This window comes from Lathamus discolor, chromosome 19, assembly GCF_037157495.1.
Source record: "Lathamus discolor isolate bLatDis1 chromosome 19, bLatDis1.hap1, whole genome shotgun sequence".
In the NCBI taxonomy this organism is placed as follows: Eukaryota; Metazoa; Chordata; class Aves; order Psittaciformes; family Psittacidae; genus Lathamus; species Lathamus discolor.
This window is the reverse complement of record NC_088902.1, coordinates 4,748,201-4,766,390: the sequence shown is the minus strand read 5'-3', so window position 1 is coordinate 4,766,390 and position 18,190 is coordinate 4,748,201. Positions and strand designations below refer to the sequence as shown.

At 64.0% G+C, this 18,190-nt stretch overlaps 1 protein-coding gene across 6 annotated transcripts in view; it reads right to left on the bottom strand.

The window, feature by feature from the left end:
- NAV1 (neuron navigator 1) overlaps positions 1 to 18,190 on the bottom strand; it is a 59,201-nt gene that overhangs the window by 8,884 nt on the left and 32,127 nt on the right. For 3 of the 6 annotated variants that reach the window (XM_065698219.1, XM_065698217.1, XM_065698218.1), the window contains exons 6-19: positions 14,788 to 15,153; positions 6,243 to 6,381; positions 5,789 to 6,086; positions 4,703 to 5,396; positions 4,140 to 4,589; positions 3,894 to 3,935; positions 3,613 to 3,764; positions 2,826 to 2,996; positions 2,303 to 2,355; positions 2,122 to 2,145; positions 1,960 to 2,037; positions 1,769 to 1,852; positions 1,497 to 1,608; positions 1,229 to 1,350 (exon numbers count right to left, since the gene is read on the bottom strand). In XM_065698219.1, the coding sequence (XP_065554291.1) occupies positions 1,229 to 1,350; positions 1,497 to 1,608; positions 1,769 to 1,852; positions 1,960 to 2,037; positions 2,122 to 2,145; positions 2,303 to 2,355; positions 2,826 to 2,996; positions 3,613 to 3,764; positions 3,894 to 3,935; positions 4,140 to 4,589; positions 4,703 to 5,396; positions 5,789 to 6,086; positions 6,243 to 6,381; positions 14,788 to 15,153 (2,785 nt within the window). Of the gene's footprint in view, positions 1 to 1,228; positions 1,351 to 1,496; positions 1,609 to 1,768; positions 1,853 to 1,959; positions 2,038 to 2,121; positions 2,146 to 2,302; positions 2,356 to 2,825; positions 2,997 to 3,612; positions 3,765 to 3,893; positions 3,936 to 4,139; positions 4,590 to 4,702; positions 5,400 to 5,788; positions 6,087 to 6,242; positions 6,382 to 8,136; positions 8,256 to 14,787; positions 15,154 to 18,190 lie in introns of those variants that run through there. The other 3 variants (XM_065698221.1, XM_065698222.1, XM_065698220.1) reach the window with 3 other exon arrangements.

Sequence of the window (18,190 nt, the reverse complement as noted above, 5' to 3'; positions counted from 1 at the left end):
GCCTGCCCTCAGGGTCCCTCTGGAAGCGCAGAGGGGCAGCCAGCCCTCCCCGAGATGTCCCCGGGGTGCTGGCCGGGCATGCAGCATGCACGGAGCACACAGCACAGGGGTGAGCAGCGCACCGAGGGCAGGAGGGTGATGGACACTGCACAGGGGCCTGAGGGAGAGCAGCAGGGGGGGCACCCTGGGCTCACACCGTGCCCCCCGGAGGGCCAGGGTCTGCTCCAAGGGAGGAAGAGAAGGAGGGGTGAAAACAGTCAGGATGTGGCCTGGTTCCCACAGGCACCAGGCAGGCTGCTCTAGGGTGTGCCCAAAAGCAAAAGCGATGCATTTCAGAGTGAAAACACAAAACCAGATGGGTGCCAGGCTGTGCTGATGGCAGAACTGGGGAGCACTGGGATCCATGTGGGTCCCCCAGCAAGGATAACGCCACTTGGTGCCAGATCAGGCCAGCCCTGGCAATGCAGAGATGGGCAGTGCCACAGGCAGGGCTGCAGAGAGGTCCCTATCCCAAAAGATCCAGCTCCAGGGAGTCAGGAGCGTGCCTGCCCTCCCCAGGCAAGAAGGGGACTGTCCGCACCATGGGACACATCCCCATCCCAGCCCCTCCTGCTGTGCAGCCCCTCCACGTGGGTGCGTATTTTGGCTGTAACACCAAGGGAAGCAGCCAAGGTGCGTGCAGCCCAGCTGGGTCCCGGTGTAGCCCATGCAGGGGTCAGAGCCAGTGGGATGGATGGGATGCGCGGTGTCATGAGCACCGTCCCGCGGGATGGAGCGCGGCCCTGGCCGGGCGCAGCGGGCGGTGGAGGGGACGGTGCAGGACTTACCTCGTACACCTGGAAAAAAAGGGTTGAGGTCAGCATAGGGGGAGAGAAACAGAACAAAGCGAGACTTAATCACACGTCCAGCTCGGAGCTGCCCGGTGTGGGGACGGGGCTGCCGGCTCCCCAGTAGCCAGAGCCTGTGCGGGCACAAGGGGAACATGTGGGAAAGACCAAGGGAGCAGGCATGCGGGGCTGGAGAACTCCAGAGGGGCTGGGGAAGTCCTGGCCAACACATCAAGACACAGCTCCACGGTGGCAACACGCTCCTCACCAGTGCTGTCCCCAGGGGACAGAGGGGACCAACACCACAATGCCAAGGTAGCCAAGAGCAGCCAGTTTGGGGGCTGACCCCAACCAGACCCTGCCAAGTGCCATCCCTCCCACCAGCGCCCCATCCAACCCACCCAGCTCTTCTTCTTCTTCTTCTTGGCGTCGGCGTCCTTGCTGCTGCCGATGCTGGAGTGGCTGGTGATGCTGTTGAGGCTGGAGATGCTGTCAGAGGAGTTCTGCCGCTTGATACGCAGCTCTGTGGCCAGCAGGAGAAGCAGGAGAGATGGGGACAGGAGCTATCAGCAAACTGCATCTGCCCCAACACCAGAGCCACCTGCACCCTCCTCCCTGTGCCCCTTCCCTTCTCCCACCCAAACACCTTCTGAGCTCTCAGAGCCTTACCTTTGGGGGTGACATCAGTGCCATTCAGGGCACCCTGGATCACCGCCTGGGCCTCTGAGTTCTTCTTCTTCAGGAAGTCAATGGTCTCCCGCAGGTCCAGCAGCTCCGTGTCCTGGGGGAGCAGACGGGAGCCATGGAGCACATCCCGGTTGGGATGCACAGCACCCACACCAAGAGCACCCACGGGTGCTGGGCAGTGCTGCAGCAGATCCACCCGAGTCCGGCACCACCATTGCCTACCGATGCCCATGGGGCACCCCAACAGCACCCACCTTCTCCTCAGCGGTCTCAGCCAAGTGCCGCAGGCGGGATGTCATGCTCACCAGGCTCTGCTCAAAAGCCGCTACCAGGTTGGCCTGGGAGAAGGGGAGGGCAATGGGTGAGCAGCGATGCCCGGTGCGGGGGTAACCACGGCCGTGCCCAGCAGAGCCACGGCGCGATGGGCCCTGCGGTGGGCACTCACGTTGGCGGAGAGCTGGGACGTCAGCGTGGCCACCTTCTCCTGCGAGGACTCCAGCTCGCGGCGCAGCTTGCGGATTTGCTGCGGGGAAGAGAGCGCAGGGGTGAGGGCCCGGGCGCTGCCCCTCTCGCCCTGCGGCGGGCACGGAGCGGAGCGCGGGCTCACCTCGGACTGCATCTTCTCCTCAGCCTGGCAGCGTGAGAGCAGAGAGAGACAGAGGCAGGCAGTCAGAGGGCAGGAGGCACGCACAGGCTGGGCGCGAAGCAGAGGCATGCACAGAGCCCTCCCCTGCCCGCCCCGGGCCCCCCCAGCCATGCACGAAGCGCAGCACAGAGGTGGCTCTTACAGAGGAGTAGGTGGAGGACGCGCTGGAGGCCAGGGACAGCACCGATCCGTGAACTGCAACAGAACAAAACCCGGGTCAGCGTGGCCCTGGCCAGCGGCGTCCCGGGGCTGCGGGTGCAGGACACAGCAGGGTGCAGGGGATGGAGCTCCGGTGCAGGGGGGTCTGCGGGGGTCAGAGGGTGGGATGTGGGAGGGCAGCAGCGCGGCACTGCCCGTGCTGGTGTGAGCTCCCTGGGTGGTGTGCAGAGCATCCTCCTCCTGCACTCTCCTCTCGCTGCTTCGGTGCCCACCTCCCCGGTGCCTCAACACCCGGTGCTGACACAGGGACACCAGCCACCCGCAGGGGTCAGGTGCCAGTGCAGGGACCACCAGGCTGCTGTCCCCTGCTCTGACACTGAGGACAGGATGCATCAACCCACCCGAGATTGCTCCAGCAGCACCAGGAGGAAGGGACACGGGTGTGGGGAGCCCCAGCATCACCCCGGGAGGCCTCTCTGCCTAGGCAGTGTGCAGCTCACTCTCACCATCATCCACAGGGTCCCGGAAGGAGCCCGAACGGATCATGCCCTTGGGCTTGTCAGCCAGGGAGAGGGTGCTGCCCATCTGGGATGTGCTGTACAGCTCGAAGGTGGAGTCGTGGGTAGGGATGCTGTTGGAGCGGGTGATCCGCGGGGTTGCGGTGGCAGTGGGGCTCACTGCAAGGAGAAGGTGGGGAGAGGCAAGGTCAGAGTCACGCCAGGAACCTGGGATAGGGACAGGAAGCAAGGGCTGGGAGCAACCCATGAAAGCTGGGATGCAGAGAGGAAGCAGGGATGGTTGTCCCAAAGCAGGGAAGGGCTGGGGGAAAGCTAAAACACAGATTTACACTGGGAAGACAAAGCCACCACCACCAAGGGATGAGAAACAAATCCATCACCCCAGGGCAAAACAGGCACCACCATGCCAGAGCCCATCACCTGCACATGCAAGAGGGCAGCAATTCATCACACCGCAACCCCAACCCATCCGCCTGGACCCCCCAGACCCTCCAGGAACACGTAGGTCCTGGCAAGAGCAGGGCAGGGCTCACCCCCTCCCCTGCTGGGCACCCCTAGAGAAGCTGGGAGCTGTGGCCAGACCCCTTAGGGTAGATGAGATGCCCTGAAGCGGAGGTGATGGACATCCCTGGCCCCAACCCAGCACCTCAGTGAGCCGAAAGCACCAGGCGCTGGGTGTTAGGGCTGCTGGGGGGGGGCCGAGGAGAAAAGCAGCACCCATCAGCCAGTCCCACATGGGGCAATGGGGACCAGGGGCCATGGGGAGGGCACTGACCGATGCTGGTGAGCGGCCCCTTCCCAACCAGCGCCATGGGGAGGGATGGGGGCGAGGGCAGCTCCTGCTGATCGTCTGCCTCGGGCAGCCCGCTGCTGATGGCATGGGAATGGCGCCGCTCCTTGGTCTCCTCCTGGGAGTGGAGCTGGTACCTGGAGAGCGGAGCCATGGTGAGGGGGACCAGCACTGCCCTGGCTCCTGCCCGCTGCGGTGCAGCCCCCCCCAAAACCTCCACATGGGCCCTCCCCAGCACCATCCACAAGTGATTCAGGCTCTTTTACCTCAACCCTTTCTTGGGCAGCGTGTTCCTGTCGCGGTTGGCACTGGAAGGGAAGGAAAGAGCAGTGACATCCCAGTGCAGACAAGGCAAGGTGCCACGGGGGCTGAGCTGCGGGGACAGGATGCTGCTCCCCAGCAGTGAGACAGGAAAAGCCTCTGGAGCAGGCAGAGGTCGTGGCAGGATGGCAGCGAGGGACCTGAGCGCACAGAGGTGCCCTGGCAGCCCCATGCCCTCCCTGCATCCGTACCTGTCCAGATGTGCGAGCCGGGGGCTCCCGCTCCAGCCCAGCTCTCCTGCCTCTTCCTCCTCCTCCGTGCTGGCGGGGGGAGCGGCAGCAGGGGCTGGGGTGGTGGTGCTGCCCCCGGAGAAGGCACTGGGCAGGCTCATGGGCATCTGCAGGGATTCCATGCTGCGGTGCAGGCCGGAGAGCTTGGGGTACATCCTGCCCTCCTTGGGGACGCTGAAGCCGCCCATGAGCTCCAGGCCCTGGGAGAAGCTGGCCGAGTTGATGTTGAGGATGGGGGCAGGACTGGGGCTGAAGCAGGGCGCAAGGTGCCCGCTGCCCGGGTGCAGGTCCTGCAGCTTGGCCGAGGGCGGCGGCGGCAGCTCGCTGGAGGAGGGCAAGTCCAGGCTGTTGGAGTTGACCTTGTCCAAGTTGGCCAACGAGGGAGGCTTCACGTAGGTCTTGGCAGCCGCTCTGGAGGGGGAAAACGGGCGAGGAAGCGGGTGAGGCTCCGGTGCTGGGCACGGCTGAGCACCGGGCACAGCCATGCCAGGCACGGGCTGCCCTTAGCGGTGTCAGGGTCATACCTGAGAGGTGTGGGGGGCAGCTCGGCCACCTTGGCCGCGGGTGGGAGGTTGCCCTGTGCTTTCGGGGTGCTCTCAGGAGAGCCAACGCTCTTCAGCGTCCCACACTCGGAGTCGAGCGCCACTGCCTTGGCCTTGGCCTTCTCCTTCTCACGGTCCGTCTGGTTCACGGGTGCTGGGGTGCCCCGGCCGGTGCCGACCTTGGACGGCTCCTTGAGCCGCGACACTGAGATGCTGCCCTGCTTGGTGCTCAGCAGGCTGGGATCGATGCTGCTGCTGACCGGGCGGGTGGCACCGCGGCCCCCGGTCACGCTCATGGAGCTGGACTTGGCCGGCCGGGGCAGGCTGCGGTACTGGATGTTGGAGCGAGCGCCTGGGGCCATGAAGCCGGGCTCGGCTGCGTTGGAGACGTCCAGGCTCGTTTTCCTCCCGCTGACCGGCTTGACGGGGATGCTGGAGCTCTTCTGGATCTTGCCGAGCGTGGCCGAGCCCCCAGCCTGCATGACGGTGGCTGTGCCAGTGGCAGGAGCTGGTTTCTTGTAGCCAAAGGAGCTGGAGGCCGAGGGACGCGTGAGACCCGAGGGTGGTTTCTTGGCATCAGCAGCGCGGTCACGGCCGGCATCAGAAGAGGAACGCTGCAGGCCTGTGCTCTTCACAGACAGCTTGCTCTTGTCCGTGGCTTTGGTCTCAGGCTTGCCTGCTGGGGACAAAAGGACAGGTTAGCGTCTTAAGAGACCTCTGGGAGTGAACTGGGACAGTGGCATCAGTGACGATAGAGAACGGATGTGCCACCATCCCAGGAGTCAGGGCAGAGGCATAGCCAGGCCCCCCGTGCGCCCAGCCAGCCTCCAGCCTGGCGCACGGCCACATTGCCATGGGGCAGTCACAGCCCTGGGCAAGCAGCACTTAGTGTGGAGCCAGACCCACAACCTGCCCGCAGGGATGAGCAGCCCTGGACCCTCTCCAGACCCAATCTCTGAGCGCAGCCACAGGGCATCCCATAGCCAACGTGCTTGGGAAGGTCCATGAAGGCACCACCCAACCCTCTCCCCATCACTGGAGCTGGACCCTGCCCGACCTGGGCCTCACCTGCTACTTTGAGGGTGCTCTGCGCTGTGTGTGTGATGGGAGAGGTCACAGCCACCGGAGGGGTCTTGCCCTTCTTGAGGGAGCCCGGAGTGCCCAGGCTGACGGGCTTCTTCAGCTCCGCACCCTTGGACCCCTCCTCGCCACCCTCCGAGGGCTCCCGCCGCCACTTGGAGGATCCATGCTCCATCTTGAGGCTGCTGCTGTCGTAGTCCAGCTTCTTGGGCGCCTTGTCCTCGCCCTCGCAGTACCAGCTCAGCCCGCTCTCGGCCAGCGACCGCTTCTCCGAGTCCGTGCGTAGCTGTGGGCAGAGCGGGGTCAGTCCTGGCACCCACCCGCACCCATCCCCGGCGAGCACTGATGCACCGGACACCCTGCGCCCCGGCACCTTCCATCCTCTCTTTCCCACAGAGGTGGTGCTGGCACCATGCTGGGTCTGGGTACCAAAGGAACTTACCGCTATGGCCGAGTTCCTGCGCGAGGCGGTGGGGGTGGAGGGCAGGGAGTTGAGTGAGGAGCTGGCGTTGAACTCCTCCGAGCTGAGGTTGTCAGAGGCATCGCTGAGGCCGCTGCTGATGGAGCTGCTCTCGTCCCAGCTACGAGGGCAGAGACAGCGTCAGAGCCCCCTGCACATCCCATGGCACAAACTGGAGCACCCTCGGCAGGCTCAGCCCAGTGCCCCGCTGGCACACCACACAAGTGGCCCCACATCTCCCGTTATGGCCCCTGTGGGGTTTGCTGGGGGATGGAGGGTACCTGTGCCCCATGGGAGATGCCCATTTCCCAACAGCAGGGCCACAGAGGAGCAGGAGAAGCCCAGAAGCCGGTGAAGCTTAGTGTCACCCAAGTGATGCTGTGACCCTCCTGAGCTGGGGACAGGACAACGTGGCCTGGCAGAGGAGAAGGTGCCTGCACATGCCTCTGCCACAAGGGTGCCACAGCACAAGCAACAGGCACCACCACTCCCTCCAGGTACCATCCGATGACATGGGTGATGGTATCCGAACCTCAGGATGGAGCCACACAGGCAGCTCCAGCACCCTCCAACACTCCCATGCATCCTGCTTTTCCCAGACACTGGGGACTGGCCCAGGCCAGGATGGCCACAGCCCCTGCATCCCCACAGCAGCCTTTGGGACACAGCCCTGCAGGCACTGCTGCCCAGGCAGGGATTTAATCCCAGCCACGTTCCCAGGATGCGCTGCTGGGCCACCCAGCTCCAAGCATGCCCACCACCAACCCCTGTGCTGGGGGTGACTTCTCACCACAGCAGAAATCCCATCCCAGAGCACAAAGCAAAGCTCCCCTCCTGGGCCACCATCACCCTTGGAGCAGGAAGCACTGGGAGCAAGGCCAGGCTTCAGGGAGCTGCGTCCTGCAGGCACATGCCTGGGACCAGACGTGGTGCTGGGTCTCTTCAGCCTGGTTTTGTGGCCTGGCAGGAGAAATCCCAAACACCCTCCCAGCCTCGCACGGGAAGCTGCTGCTGTCCCAGCCCCAGGGAAGCCTCATGAAACAAGGTCAGGAAGGGACCCCAGACCCTCCTCAGCAACCCTATGCCAAGGAAGGTCAACACGGAAGGTCACGGGTGACATCCCAAAAGCAATCAAGCCATGGGGTGAGGCCCGGGGGCTGCTGTGGGGTGTCTCTGGCTCCCGTGGGACACATGACTTGCACAGACAGGTCCCCAGAATTGGCACAGCAAGGACAGCCTCAACTCAGCTACTCCACAGCACCAACAGCTAACACAAGCTCTGGAGCACAGCCGACCCCCGCACCCCCCCCTGACCCTAACCAGTCCTACTTTGTGCTCCAAAAGCTCCGTATTACACTGACCCATTCCCCCCCTTCCTGCACCCAGCTCCGCACCAAACCCGCTATGGGCAGCAGCGGGCAGACACCGCCTGGCCCCAGGAGGGATGCCCCGGGAGGGATGCTCCAAGAGGGATGCTCCGGGAGGAATGCTCCAAGAGTGATGCTCCAAGAGGGATGCCCCAGGAGGGATGCTCAAGCACAGCGCGACCGTGCCGCGGCGCTCCCCGGCACCCGGAATCCTCCGGCCAGGCGGGTCCCGGAGCGGCCCCTGCGATGCGCACCCGGATCGGGGGAAGCGGGGCCGCTCCGCTCCGCTCCCCTCGCAGCCGGGTCCCGGCGCCCCGGGCGCTGCAGGTGCGAGGCGGGGGGAGCCGCCCTGATGCTGCGGTGCCGGGCGGTGCCGCGCTGCCCTGGTCCCCCCCCCCCCCCACCGCAGCTCGGCCGAGACAAAGCAGCGCCCGCGGTGTGGACCCGGGGCGCGGGGCTTTGTCTGCCGGGACCGGGCTGCTCCCGCCCGCCCGGTGCGCGCTCGGTACCTGCTGGCCAGGCGCGGGACGCGGCGCGGTCTCCCCACCCGCAGCATGGTGCTGCCCGCGGCGGCGCGGCCCCGGCAGCGGCAACGGGAACGGGAACGGGAGCGGCGGCAGGACCGCCCCGTGCTGCCCGCGCCTTAAAGCGGCCGCAGCCCCGGCCCGGCCCCCCCCCTCCGGCGCTGTCCCCGAGCCCCGCCCCGACCCCATCGGGATGGGCCCGGACCAGGCTCCTTGCGCCCCCCCTTCCCCTCGCTTGGCCGTGTCCCCCTACCCTGCTCCAGCGCCCCCAGCCCACCACCCCTGCCCACGGTGCCCCCCCCCCCAGCCTCAGCCCAGCATCCGCAGTCCCCAAACCCACCCTCGGACTCCACAGGCAGCAGCAGTGCCCCCCAGCCCATCCACAAGGCAGCCCCAGTGCCCCGCTCCCAGCCCCAGTGCTCCCCAAACCTCCCACCCCAAAGGCACTGCCCAGGCTGTGGGTCCCACAGAGCTCTGCTCCTGCCCGGCCCCACAGCGGGCTGCTCGCCGGCTCCCTACGCCTCATTGCTCCCCAAAGCCCCTTTTTGTCCTTTTTATCTCTGTCAGAGCCAGAGCTGTGCCCCACTGCCGGGATGGAGGCGCGGGGGTCACCTTCACCAGCCCCACCGCGGCAGAGTTAACTGCAGCCTGGGCAAAACGGACCCTGTCCCTGCGGCTGGGGAATCACTGATTCCTTCCTCGAGCCTTCCTCGGCAACGCCTCTTGGCTCCCTCCTCGCTGCCCCGGGCTTGCCCCAGCGAGGCTCGGCGCTGCAGCGTGGCACGGCACGGCCGGGATGCAGGATGCGGTGCTTGGCCATCCCCGTGCCTACTGAGCAGCCACTGCCCGTACCCACCGACCCACGGCAGCGGCTCCCGGCCCTTGGCTGGGGCTCACAGTGCAGACCCCCGGCTGGCAGCCAGCCCTGCGGGGGGGCAAAGACCCCCCGTCGGTGTGTACCAGCACGGCACATCCAGCATCATATCCCTGTGGTCCCTCTGGCCTGGCACGACACCGGATTCATCCCCTCCTTCCCCTGCTCCTGGCACAGGGAGCCCAGGGCGGGATGGGGAGCTGGCATGGCACGGCACGATGGGTCCCAGGAAAGGCAGCTTTGAGCCTACCAGAGCCAGCAGAATGGTGGAGATGATGGCAGAGCATCATGATCAGATGTTGGCCACAGCAGCCCCCAGCAGCAGCACCAGCACAGCCCCACGGCAGAGGGGCACCCACAGCCCCATGGCAGAGCAGCACCCACAGCCCCATGGCAGAGCAGCACCCACAGCCTATTTCTCAGCAGTGGTTGCTGCTCGAGCCACCCAGGTCTCCCAGCTTCACCCATCTCACAATGGCACCGACACCTTCCCACCGGCACCAGTCGGGGCTCCCGGCACTCGTGTCCCTGCCAGACCCCCACCACGGACTGAAGCAAACCCCCCCACCCCGGGCTGCCCTGTCCCTTTCCTCCTGCTCTGCCTGGTGGCTGCAGGGCAGGAAATAGGGGCCTTGCACCGGGAGGTCTCCACGCCCCACATCAGTGGGTCACGGGCATCAGGGGGGCTCTGCCGAGGAGCCACCAGTGTCCCCCATGCTGCTCCGGCAGGATCGGTGCGGAAGGCACGGCGCAGGGGGGCTCTGCTCTCCCCCCCTTCTCCTCCACTTAATGGGGCAGAAAAACCAATTAGCTCCATAAATCACCGTCGGGGGGTTGGGGACCCCCGCAGGCACGTGCAGGGGGGCTCTGTTCCCCCCCACATCCACCTCAGCGCATCACAACATACATGACCCTGCCCCCCTGGCTCCGTTAGGATCCCCCCTGCCCCCTGTACAGCCCCCATGCCCCTGTCACCCAGGGTACCCTGATCCCGGCTGCTTCCCGCCTGCATCTCCTGCACTGGGGTCTGGCACCTTTCACTCAGAGGAACCGGGGGCTGCAGACACTTTGCAGGTGGGGAAACTGAGGCAGGGAAAGGGGGATCTGATCCACGCGAGCTCACCCAGCAGGAGAGGATCAGCATCACATCCAGCGCCCTATCCCCCAGGCACTGCCTCTGGTCCCCAGCTCCCCCATGCAACGCAGAGGGGTGCCTTGGGGCGTCAAACAGCACCCACAGCACGAGATCAGCCACAGACCCTGCCACGGCCCTGGCCACCATAAGGGGGAACAACGCAGGGTCACCCCTGACCCCCCCCACCCCCGAGGAACGTGGGCCTGCACAGGGACCTCCGGCTGCTCCGGGCAGGCTGACACATGGATGTCCCGGGGCAGTGCCGGGTGGGGAGCGCTCTGACTCATCCCGCTTGCGAAATCCCTCTTTTCCCCATGCCCGGACACGCCGGTGGCCTCGGACAGCTCGGCCGCAGCGGCCGGCACATGGCTAAAGCAGGACTTGAGCTCACCGGGCGGTGGTGGGTGCACATGGGCTCTGCTCCGTGTCCACATCCAGCCCCAACAAGCAGCCATGGAGGGCAGCAGCTTCCCAAACCCTGGGTCTGTGCTGGCCCCTCCGAGCCTCCGAGCCCTGAAATCCCCTTCCCAAACGCTCCCCATGTGGCTCTTGCCAGAGGTGGGGGTCAGCGCTGGGCACCTCCAGCCAAACCCCAAAGGAAGAAGCAGCACAGAGGAAGGGCCCTTCAACCCTTCGAGGCCAGGCTGGGCACAGGGGCTTGGAGCACCCTGCTCTATGGAAGGGGTCCCTCCCCATGGCAGGGCTTGGAGCTGGATGAGCTTTAAGTTCCCTTCAACCCAAAGCCTTCCAAGGTTTAACAGCAGCAGTGCCCAGCAGGGTTATGGGGCCCCTTCCTGGGTCCATCCCCTGTCCCCAGCAGGAGCCCTACCATGTGGTGCAGTGCAGCCCCACATCCCTCCTGCCCCCCCTCAAGGCCAGGGCCCCCGCGCACACGGCAGGACACGTGCAGGGCCACGGCCGTGCCCCACGGGATGTCCCCGCTGAGGAATGAGCTCACGGGCGGGCCGGGGCGGCAGCGAGGGGTCAGGCTGGACCGGCCGCAGCCGAGCGCCAGCGCCAATCCTGCTCGGAGCAGGAGAAGGGGGCGGCCGCTCCCCTGGCGCCCGCGGGGAGCTGAGCCAAACATCTGCTGCTCACAGAGCTCAAGGAGCTGCGAGGATGCTGGAGCCAGGCCAGCCGGAGCCAGCTCCACAGCATCCCTCCCGCAGGAATGCTCTTGGCAGCCCCCAGCTCCTCCAGCGCGGTCCCCAGCACCCGGCGGCAGCAGCACCATGGTGGCACAGGACGGTGCCGTGATCTGGGCACACGTGTCCACCCCTGAACCATGCAGCGCTCCACAGCCCCGATGCCAAAGGCTCCAGTTCCTGCCCGTGAACAGAGGCAGCTGCCTCACGGGGGTGTGGATGCTGCCGGCACTGCAGCGGGATGCAATGGGAAGCGATGGGACGCAATGGGATGCAATGGGAAGCAATAGGATGCAATGGGACGCAATGGGATGCAATGGGAAGCAATGGGACGCAATGGGACGCAACACTACCTCCCTTTCCATCCCAACAAAAACCAAGTCCCCAAATCACAGGGTTGCACAAGGGCTTCCCCATGGCCCTGAACACCCCAGGGGACGTGCACAGCCTCAGGGATCAGCTCCGGAGCGATGCTCAAGGCCCTGCAGCACACGTGGATCATCTGCACTCCCGCAGCACCGCAGCGAAAAGGTGCTGACTCAGCAGCCAGCCCCGCTCGCTCCCTCTCTGCTCCCCTGGCTTTGTGCTTAGGGATGGCAGGATCTGGCCCAGCTGCCCCTGTGCTTTGCCTGGGGGGAGGATGAGTCCTGCCTGAGTGTCCCCATGGGATTCTGCCACCACAGGGTACCTGAGCTGCCCCAGTTTATCCCTGGGGAGCTGCCAGCCCCACAGCATCACCCTGCGGCACAGGGCTGAGCTGAGGTTTCATGTCCCCACAGGTCACCTTGCGCACCAGAGCCAGAGAAGGGTGATCTCCTCCTCCTCTGCCCCCCCCGGTGCGGCTCTGCTCTGGACCGAGGGATGCTGCAGTGCAGCCAAGGCCACAGAGCAGGTCCCTTCACCCCCCTGTGCCCTGCACTGCTGGAAACATGAGGGGCACCTCGGGGTGGTGCTTGGACCCTGCTGAGCCCCTAGCACTGGAGCCTGATGGACCCCCCTGGGGACATCCCAAGCAGCATCACCACTTGTGGGGCAGCACCTGGGGAATGGGACCAGAGTCAACAGCGGCCAAGGAAGGGAGCAAAGGTATTTCAGTGCCAGGGGAACAGCCCAGAGGTCGGTGCTGCCCAGGCCCCAGGGATGGGCAGGAGAGCAGCAGCACCCCAGCAAATGCTGCCGTTTAGCAGCACTTGCTGCCTGCACCAGGCCCTTCAGACACCACAGTGCCACAGCTGGGGCTGTGCTGGGTCAGGGAGCACGAGCAGGATGCAGTGACAGCAGGAACAAAGGATGGGTCTTGCTGCTGAACAGGCAGAGCAAAGCCAGAGCCTTCCAGCACCAACGCCAGCAGCAGGCTGCTGGAGGAGGACACCCACGGGTGCCATCCCGATGGATGCAGGCAGGTGGGCACAGCGGGGCAAGGAGCCAGAAGCCAAACATTCACGGACACAGAAGTGCTCCTGGGGACTGGGCTGTCCCGAGCTGCTCCCTGCCCTCACCACCACACCTGACCATGCACCCCCCCCCCACTGGCTCAGCTCGGGTCACCCCAACCACCCCCCTGCCAAATCCACCCCGATACCGCACACCTCGACCTACCTCGGCCCTCTCTGCTTCCAGGCTGCTTCCCCAGGGAGCTCTGGGGATGCCGGGCCCCATTGCACGACCCCAGCCTCCGAGGGGATGTGCCACCGTGTCCTCCTCGCTGGCTCTGACCTACTGCCCCACAAGCCGGGTGTGCGCCGACGCGGTGCTGGGATGTGCTGCCCCACGGCCGGGGCTCGGGGCTGATGGTCCCATCTGCAGCACCCGGCTCCTGCCCGGTGCATTAGCGGCACCGGGAGATGGGGCCTGGGGCGGAATCTGCTTTCTAGGTCAGAGCCAGTGAGGGGGATGGATGAGGGGCTGCATGGATGAGGGGCTGCATGGAGGAGGGGATGTGCTGGATGAGAGGATGTGCTGGATGGATGGATGATGAGGGGCTGCGTGGATGAGATGCGCTGGATGAGAGGATGTGCTGGATAAAGGGATGTGCTGGATGAGGGGCTGCATGGATGAGGGGCTGTCTGGATGATGAGGAGCTGTGCTGGGTGAAGGGCTGGATGGATAAGGAGGGACTGCACTGGATGAGTGCTCCTGGACAAGACAGCTCCTCGCCCTGGCCAGCTCTGAGACGAAGGGATGGGATGTCCCTGCTCCCCTGCCCTGGCTCTGCACTCAGTGCCCAGGCTCTGCCCGCACGCTGCCTGCGCTCTGCCCAGTCATGGCCCTCACTCTGCCCGCTCTCTGCCCTCACTCTGCCCTATCAGTGTGACAGAGGCAAAGGGATGCTCCAGCGCTCCCCTCCCAGCACTGCCTCTGCAGCCAAGGGCACACCAAGGTTACCCGCCTGCACGAGCAGCTCTGAGACAAGACAAGGCAGAAGACAGGGAGCAGCAGAGCCCTTCGTCCCCACAGCCAGACGTGGCCACACAGGGCAGCCCAAAGCCACCCCAGTGCCCATCACACCCTGCAGCCCAGGGCCCAGGGGCAGAAGGTGGTGATGTGCAATGGGTTGTAGCCCCCAGGAGGGGTCCATGCTGAACCAGCACGGGGCACCCCTGTTCACAAGCACAGGGCAGACCCCCAGAGTAACCCCGTGTGCCCATGGGAGGATGGGTTTTATGCTTGTGGAGCCATGGACACTGTCACCCCCGAGCTGCAGCATCGCAGGGGCCAGCACAAGCACCTTATGGTGTGTGCTCAGTGCACCCCTGGGCCTGGGGAGTGCTGGCCCCCAGGATGGGTGTGAAGCCATGGGCTGTGCTCTGTCCTGCAACCAGCTGACATCACTACAGCCACCCCAGGAGGGCTGGAGCAGCGAACTCCTCCTCCTGCTTTGGGACAGCTCAAATGCCTGTGCTCAAGCAGGAAACCTCCAGCACGCTGCAGCCCTGGACCCTGGCCAGAGCTGGGGGCACCTCAATAGTGCAGCAGCAGCTGGACACACCTGGGAAGAAACAGCAAACCCTGGATGTGCTGCATTGTGCCCAACTGGCAGGAGATGGCCCTGGCCCCATGGGGTCCCTGCTCACAGAGCACCCTGCTCCACCACTGTGGCACCCACCCACAGTGCCAGAAGGGAGACTGAGATGAGATCTTAGGCAGGGGCAAGATCCACCCTGCCAGCTTGGCCATGATCTATGTGCTCCATCCATCCATCCATCCATCCATCCATCCATCCATCAGTGCCAGAGGTGCCACCCATCCACAGTGCCAGACGGGAGACTGAGATGAGATCTTAGGCAGGGGCAAGATGCACCCTACCAGGTTGGCCATTATCTATGTACTCCATCCATCCATCCATCCATCCATCCATCCATCCATCCATCCATCCATCCATCCATCATCCATCCATCCATCCATCCATCCTTGCTGTGCCTGGTGCCCCCACTGCCAGCCAACCAGGAGGTGGAGAATCGAGCCCTGGCGCAGGCACTCACCCCGTGGTGATGTCTTCATCCTCCGTCAGTGTCTTCCCCATCAGGTCACTGTCGCTCATGTAGCCCGACTTCAGCTCCACGTCGTCGGTGTCCAGTGCCTCGACCAGCTCCAGGCGGGAGATGTGGCTCAGCTTGCTGGGGCTGCGCATGGGCATGGTGTGCGAGTAGTGCGCCCGCTCGCCGTGCATGTACCAGCCCGGGGTGCCCTCGGAGCGGCACGTGCCCCCGACCGACGGCGCGTCCCCTGCCTGCAGGCGTGGGCTCGACTGCCCATAGCGCCAGGAGAGCGGCGAGGAGCGGTTGGAGAGGCTGGAGACGCTGCGCGCGTTGGCCTCGTCGCTGTCGTAGCAGGTCATCTCCAGCGAGCTACAAGGGTGCAGGGGGGTCAGGGCAGGGCACGGCTGGAGGCTCCCAGCAGGAGCATGGACACTGTCCTGGACCCCCTCCATCTAATAACAGGGTGCCCAGAGAAGCTGTGGCTGCCCCATCCCTGGCAGTGCTCAAGGCCAGGTTGGACACAGGGGCTTGGAGCAAGCTGCTCCAGTGGAAGGGGTCCATGCACACGGCAGGGGTTGGAGCTGGAGGAGCTTTAAGGTCCCTTCCAACCCAAACCATTCCATCATTCTATGGTTCTATGATGAGGTGCACCACAGGGTAAAGGGTATTTAAAGAATAAAGGTGCTCTGATGGATGGAGCTCTTCTGCATCCTCTGCGTCCTCTTGTAGGAGGGATGCAGGCAGTCCAGTGACACCGGTGAGTGCTGTCATCCCCATTTAGTTAATTACTTAAGACAAATGGCAGTGTTCAAGGCCAGGTTGGATGGGGCTTGGAGCAAGCTGCTCTATGGAAGGTGTCCCTGCACATGGCAGGGGCTGGGACTGGATGAGCCTTAATGTCCCTTCCATCACAAACCAGTCTGTGGGTCTACAGCAATGCTTTAGCAGCAGTTTCTCCAACAACCATTTTGGCTTAGGTGGAAATCCCAGTCATGCTCCCCCGTGCTCAGGCTGCTCTCCCTCGACCATTTTCCACCAGCATTTCAACATCTGCACCCCACTATCACCCCAGACCCAGGACAGGACAAACTGGGGTGGCGGCACACTGATCCCAGGGCATGTGGAAGCGGATGCTGTGAGTGAAAGGATGACAAGGGGCAAACCAGGAGCAGATCCCTGCACCAGCACCCCACACTGAACCCTGCAAGTGAACCCCCATGTCCGGGTAGGGGCGCACCCTGAGATGGGGCTCCCCAGCCCCACAGAGCTGCTCTCCAGCCTGCCCAGAGCCACTAGTGCTTCAGGAATGGGGAGCCAGTTACTCCCTCACCCCTCGGGGTGTATTTTGGGCACACAGCAAGTCAGGGGGGAGTGATGCTGAGACTAAATTTAGACACCAAAAGTGGTGACTTCTTGGAGCAGCTACTTGGGAACCCACAGCCTTCCCCTTGGCTCCAAACGCTACCATCAGCGAGCTATTCCCCAGCCTCAATTAAACGTTCCTGCGGGAGCACCAAAAGCCAAACCCCGGCTGCAGAATCTAAACCAGGGAACTACATAAACCCCCCCGGAAGTCTGTTAAAGCAGAACTCAAAGGGTTTCGTGTTGGGCAGCAGCACAAAGGCTGTTTGAGGATGTTCTGCCCGCAGCTCGGAGCACGTGTGAGCCATTGACCTCGGGCAGGACTAAAGGAAGCCCCTGAGGAAGCTCGTGCCAGGAGCACGGGGATGTCTTCAAGGAACAAAGTTGTGCCCTAGGAGAAAACAGCAAAGGCTGAGCCGCAGCCGATGGATGGGGGAATACAGAGAGGAGAACAAGAGGAGTCTGAGGAATAATTTGTGGGAGGAACAAAGAAAGAGCCCAAAGCAGCTATGGGGACACCGGTGATGCCGGCTGACATCTGTATCGCACACACTTGCAGGGAGCATTCCCGAGAGCAGAATGAGTGGGCACGTGTGTAATTACAACGTGCCGGGGAAGAGCTGACCCAGCTTTGGTAAAGGATGCTCCTGGAGGGATGCAGGGAGCATGCTGCGAGCAGGGTACCAGCGGTGAGGATGAGAGCCCCACCAAAGGCAGGTTAAGCTTCCAAATAAACTCAGCTGCCATGGGATAAGAGGGAAGGTCCTCACATATCCAGGAGCTGCACAAGGGACAGAAGGCAGGGGCAGGCATCTCTGGCCTATCCAAAGTTGTTTTTCTCTGTGGCTGCAGCCTCCACCACACACTGTTCTCATAACTCATCAGGAAAAGGAAGTGATGGCCAAGAGTCAAAACCCACCAGTGATGCCCAGTGAAACCCCTGAATTTAATATCCTCATCCCACTTCCCTAAGGCCGGGGCTGATGGGGGATCTGCACAAAAGCCAAACGCTGGGGCGAGAAAGCGGCAGGTGAGGTTTGACACAGAGGAATGAGAAGTGAACACAAAGGGAACCCAAAGTAGCCCTGACTCAGCGTGAGCAGCCCAGCTCCTGCACCAAGCAAAGGGATGGCAGAGCTGTGATGGGTAATTCCAGGATATGGCCAGCTTGGGGAATGCCACTGTGAACAGATTGGAACAGATTCAGGAAGTGCAGCAAGGGCGAGCAAGGTCCGGATGAGCTCCTGGGTTCAGAAGAGCTAAATCACGGGAGCTGCTTCACCTGATGGAGGGGAGACACGGGGGGGGGTCTGTAACGGTGGGTGGTGGGTGAAGGGGTTGGGGGCAGCTGCTGCTTTTTGCCCCTTACAGCAGAGAAATGAGGATCGAAGGAGACCGCGAGGTGGCAACAGACACCGGGAGAAGGATGCTCTGCGCATCCGCGGCTTTCACCCGAGAGCCGCTCCGCCGAGCCCTGCCTGCGCCATGCGGAGATGCTCCCTCCCCACACGCTGCAGGGTCCGGACCCTGCATCCGCGATGAGGATGCTGGAGCTGGGGTGCAGCCCCCAGCACGTTCAGAGCAGAGCAGAAACGCTGCACTGGGCTCCAGTGGGAGACCAGGGGGGAACAGTCCCAGGCACGTGTCAGAGACCTCTGAACAGGGGTAGGTGCTCTGTTGGGGTTCAGCGGCCGATGGGCACCCTGTGCCCAGCCCCTGGGGTGCTGCTAGCCCCGGTGTGGGCAGGGCACCCCACCTCTGCCCATGGGCTGGAGGGCTTTTGTTCAGCTCTGTCTCCATCATCCCCTTTACACAGCGAAACTAAGTCCCAGATGGGGATGGAGCCTGTGGTCCAAACCTGGGCAGGCACAGGGGATATGATACCTTCACCCCATACAGGGACACCCGACCATGGGGAACAGACCTCACCCCCTGCCCGGGGCCCAGGGGCTCCCCTCAGCATCACCCCACAGCCCCACAGCACATGAGGCTGTGTTGAGCCCAGAGCTCCGACAGAGATGGGGCTCTACTGCAGCCCCACACA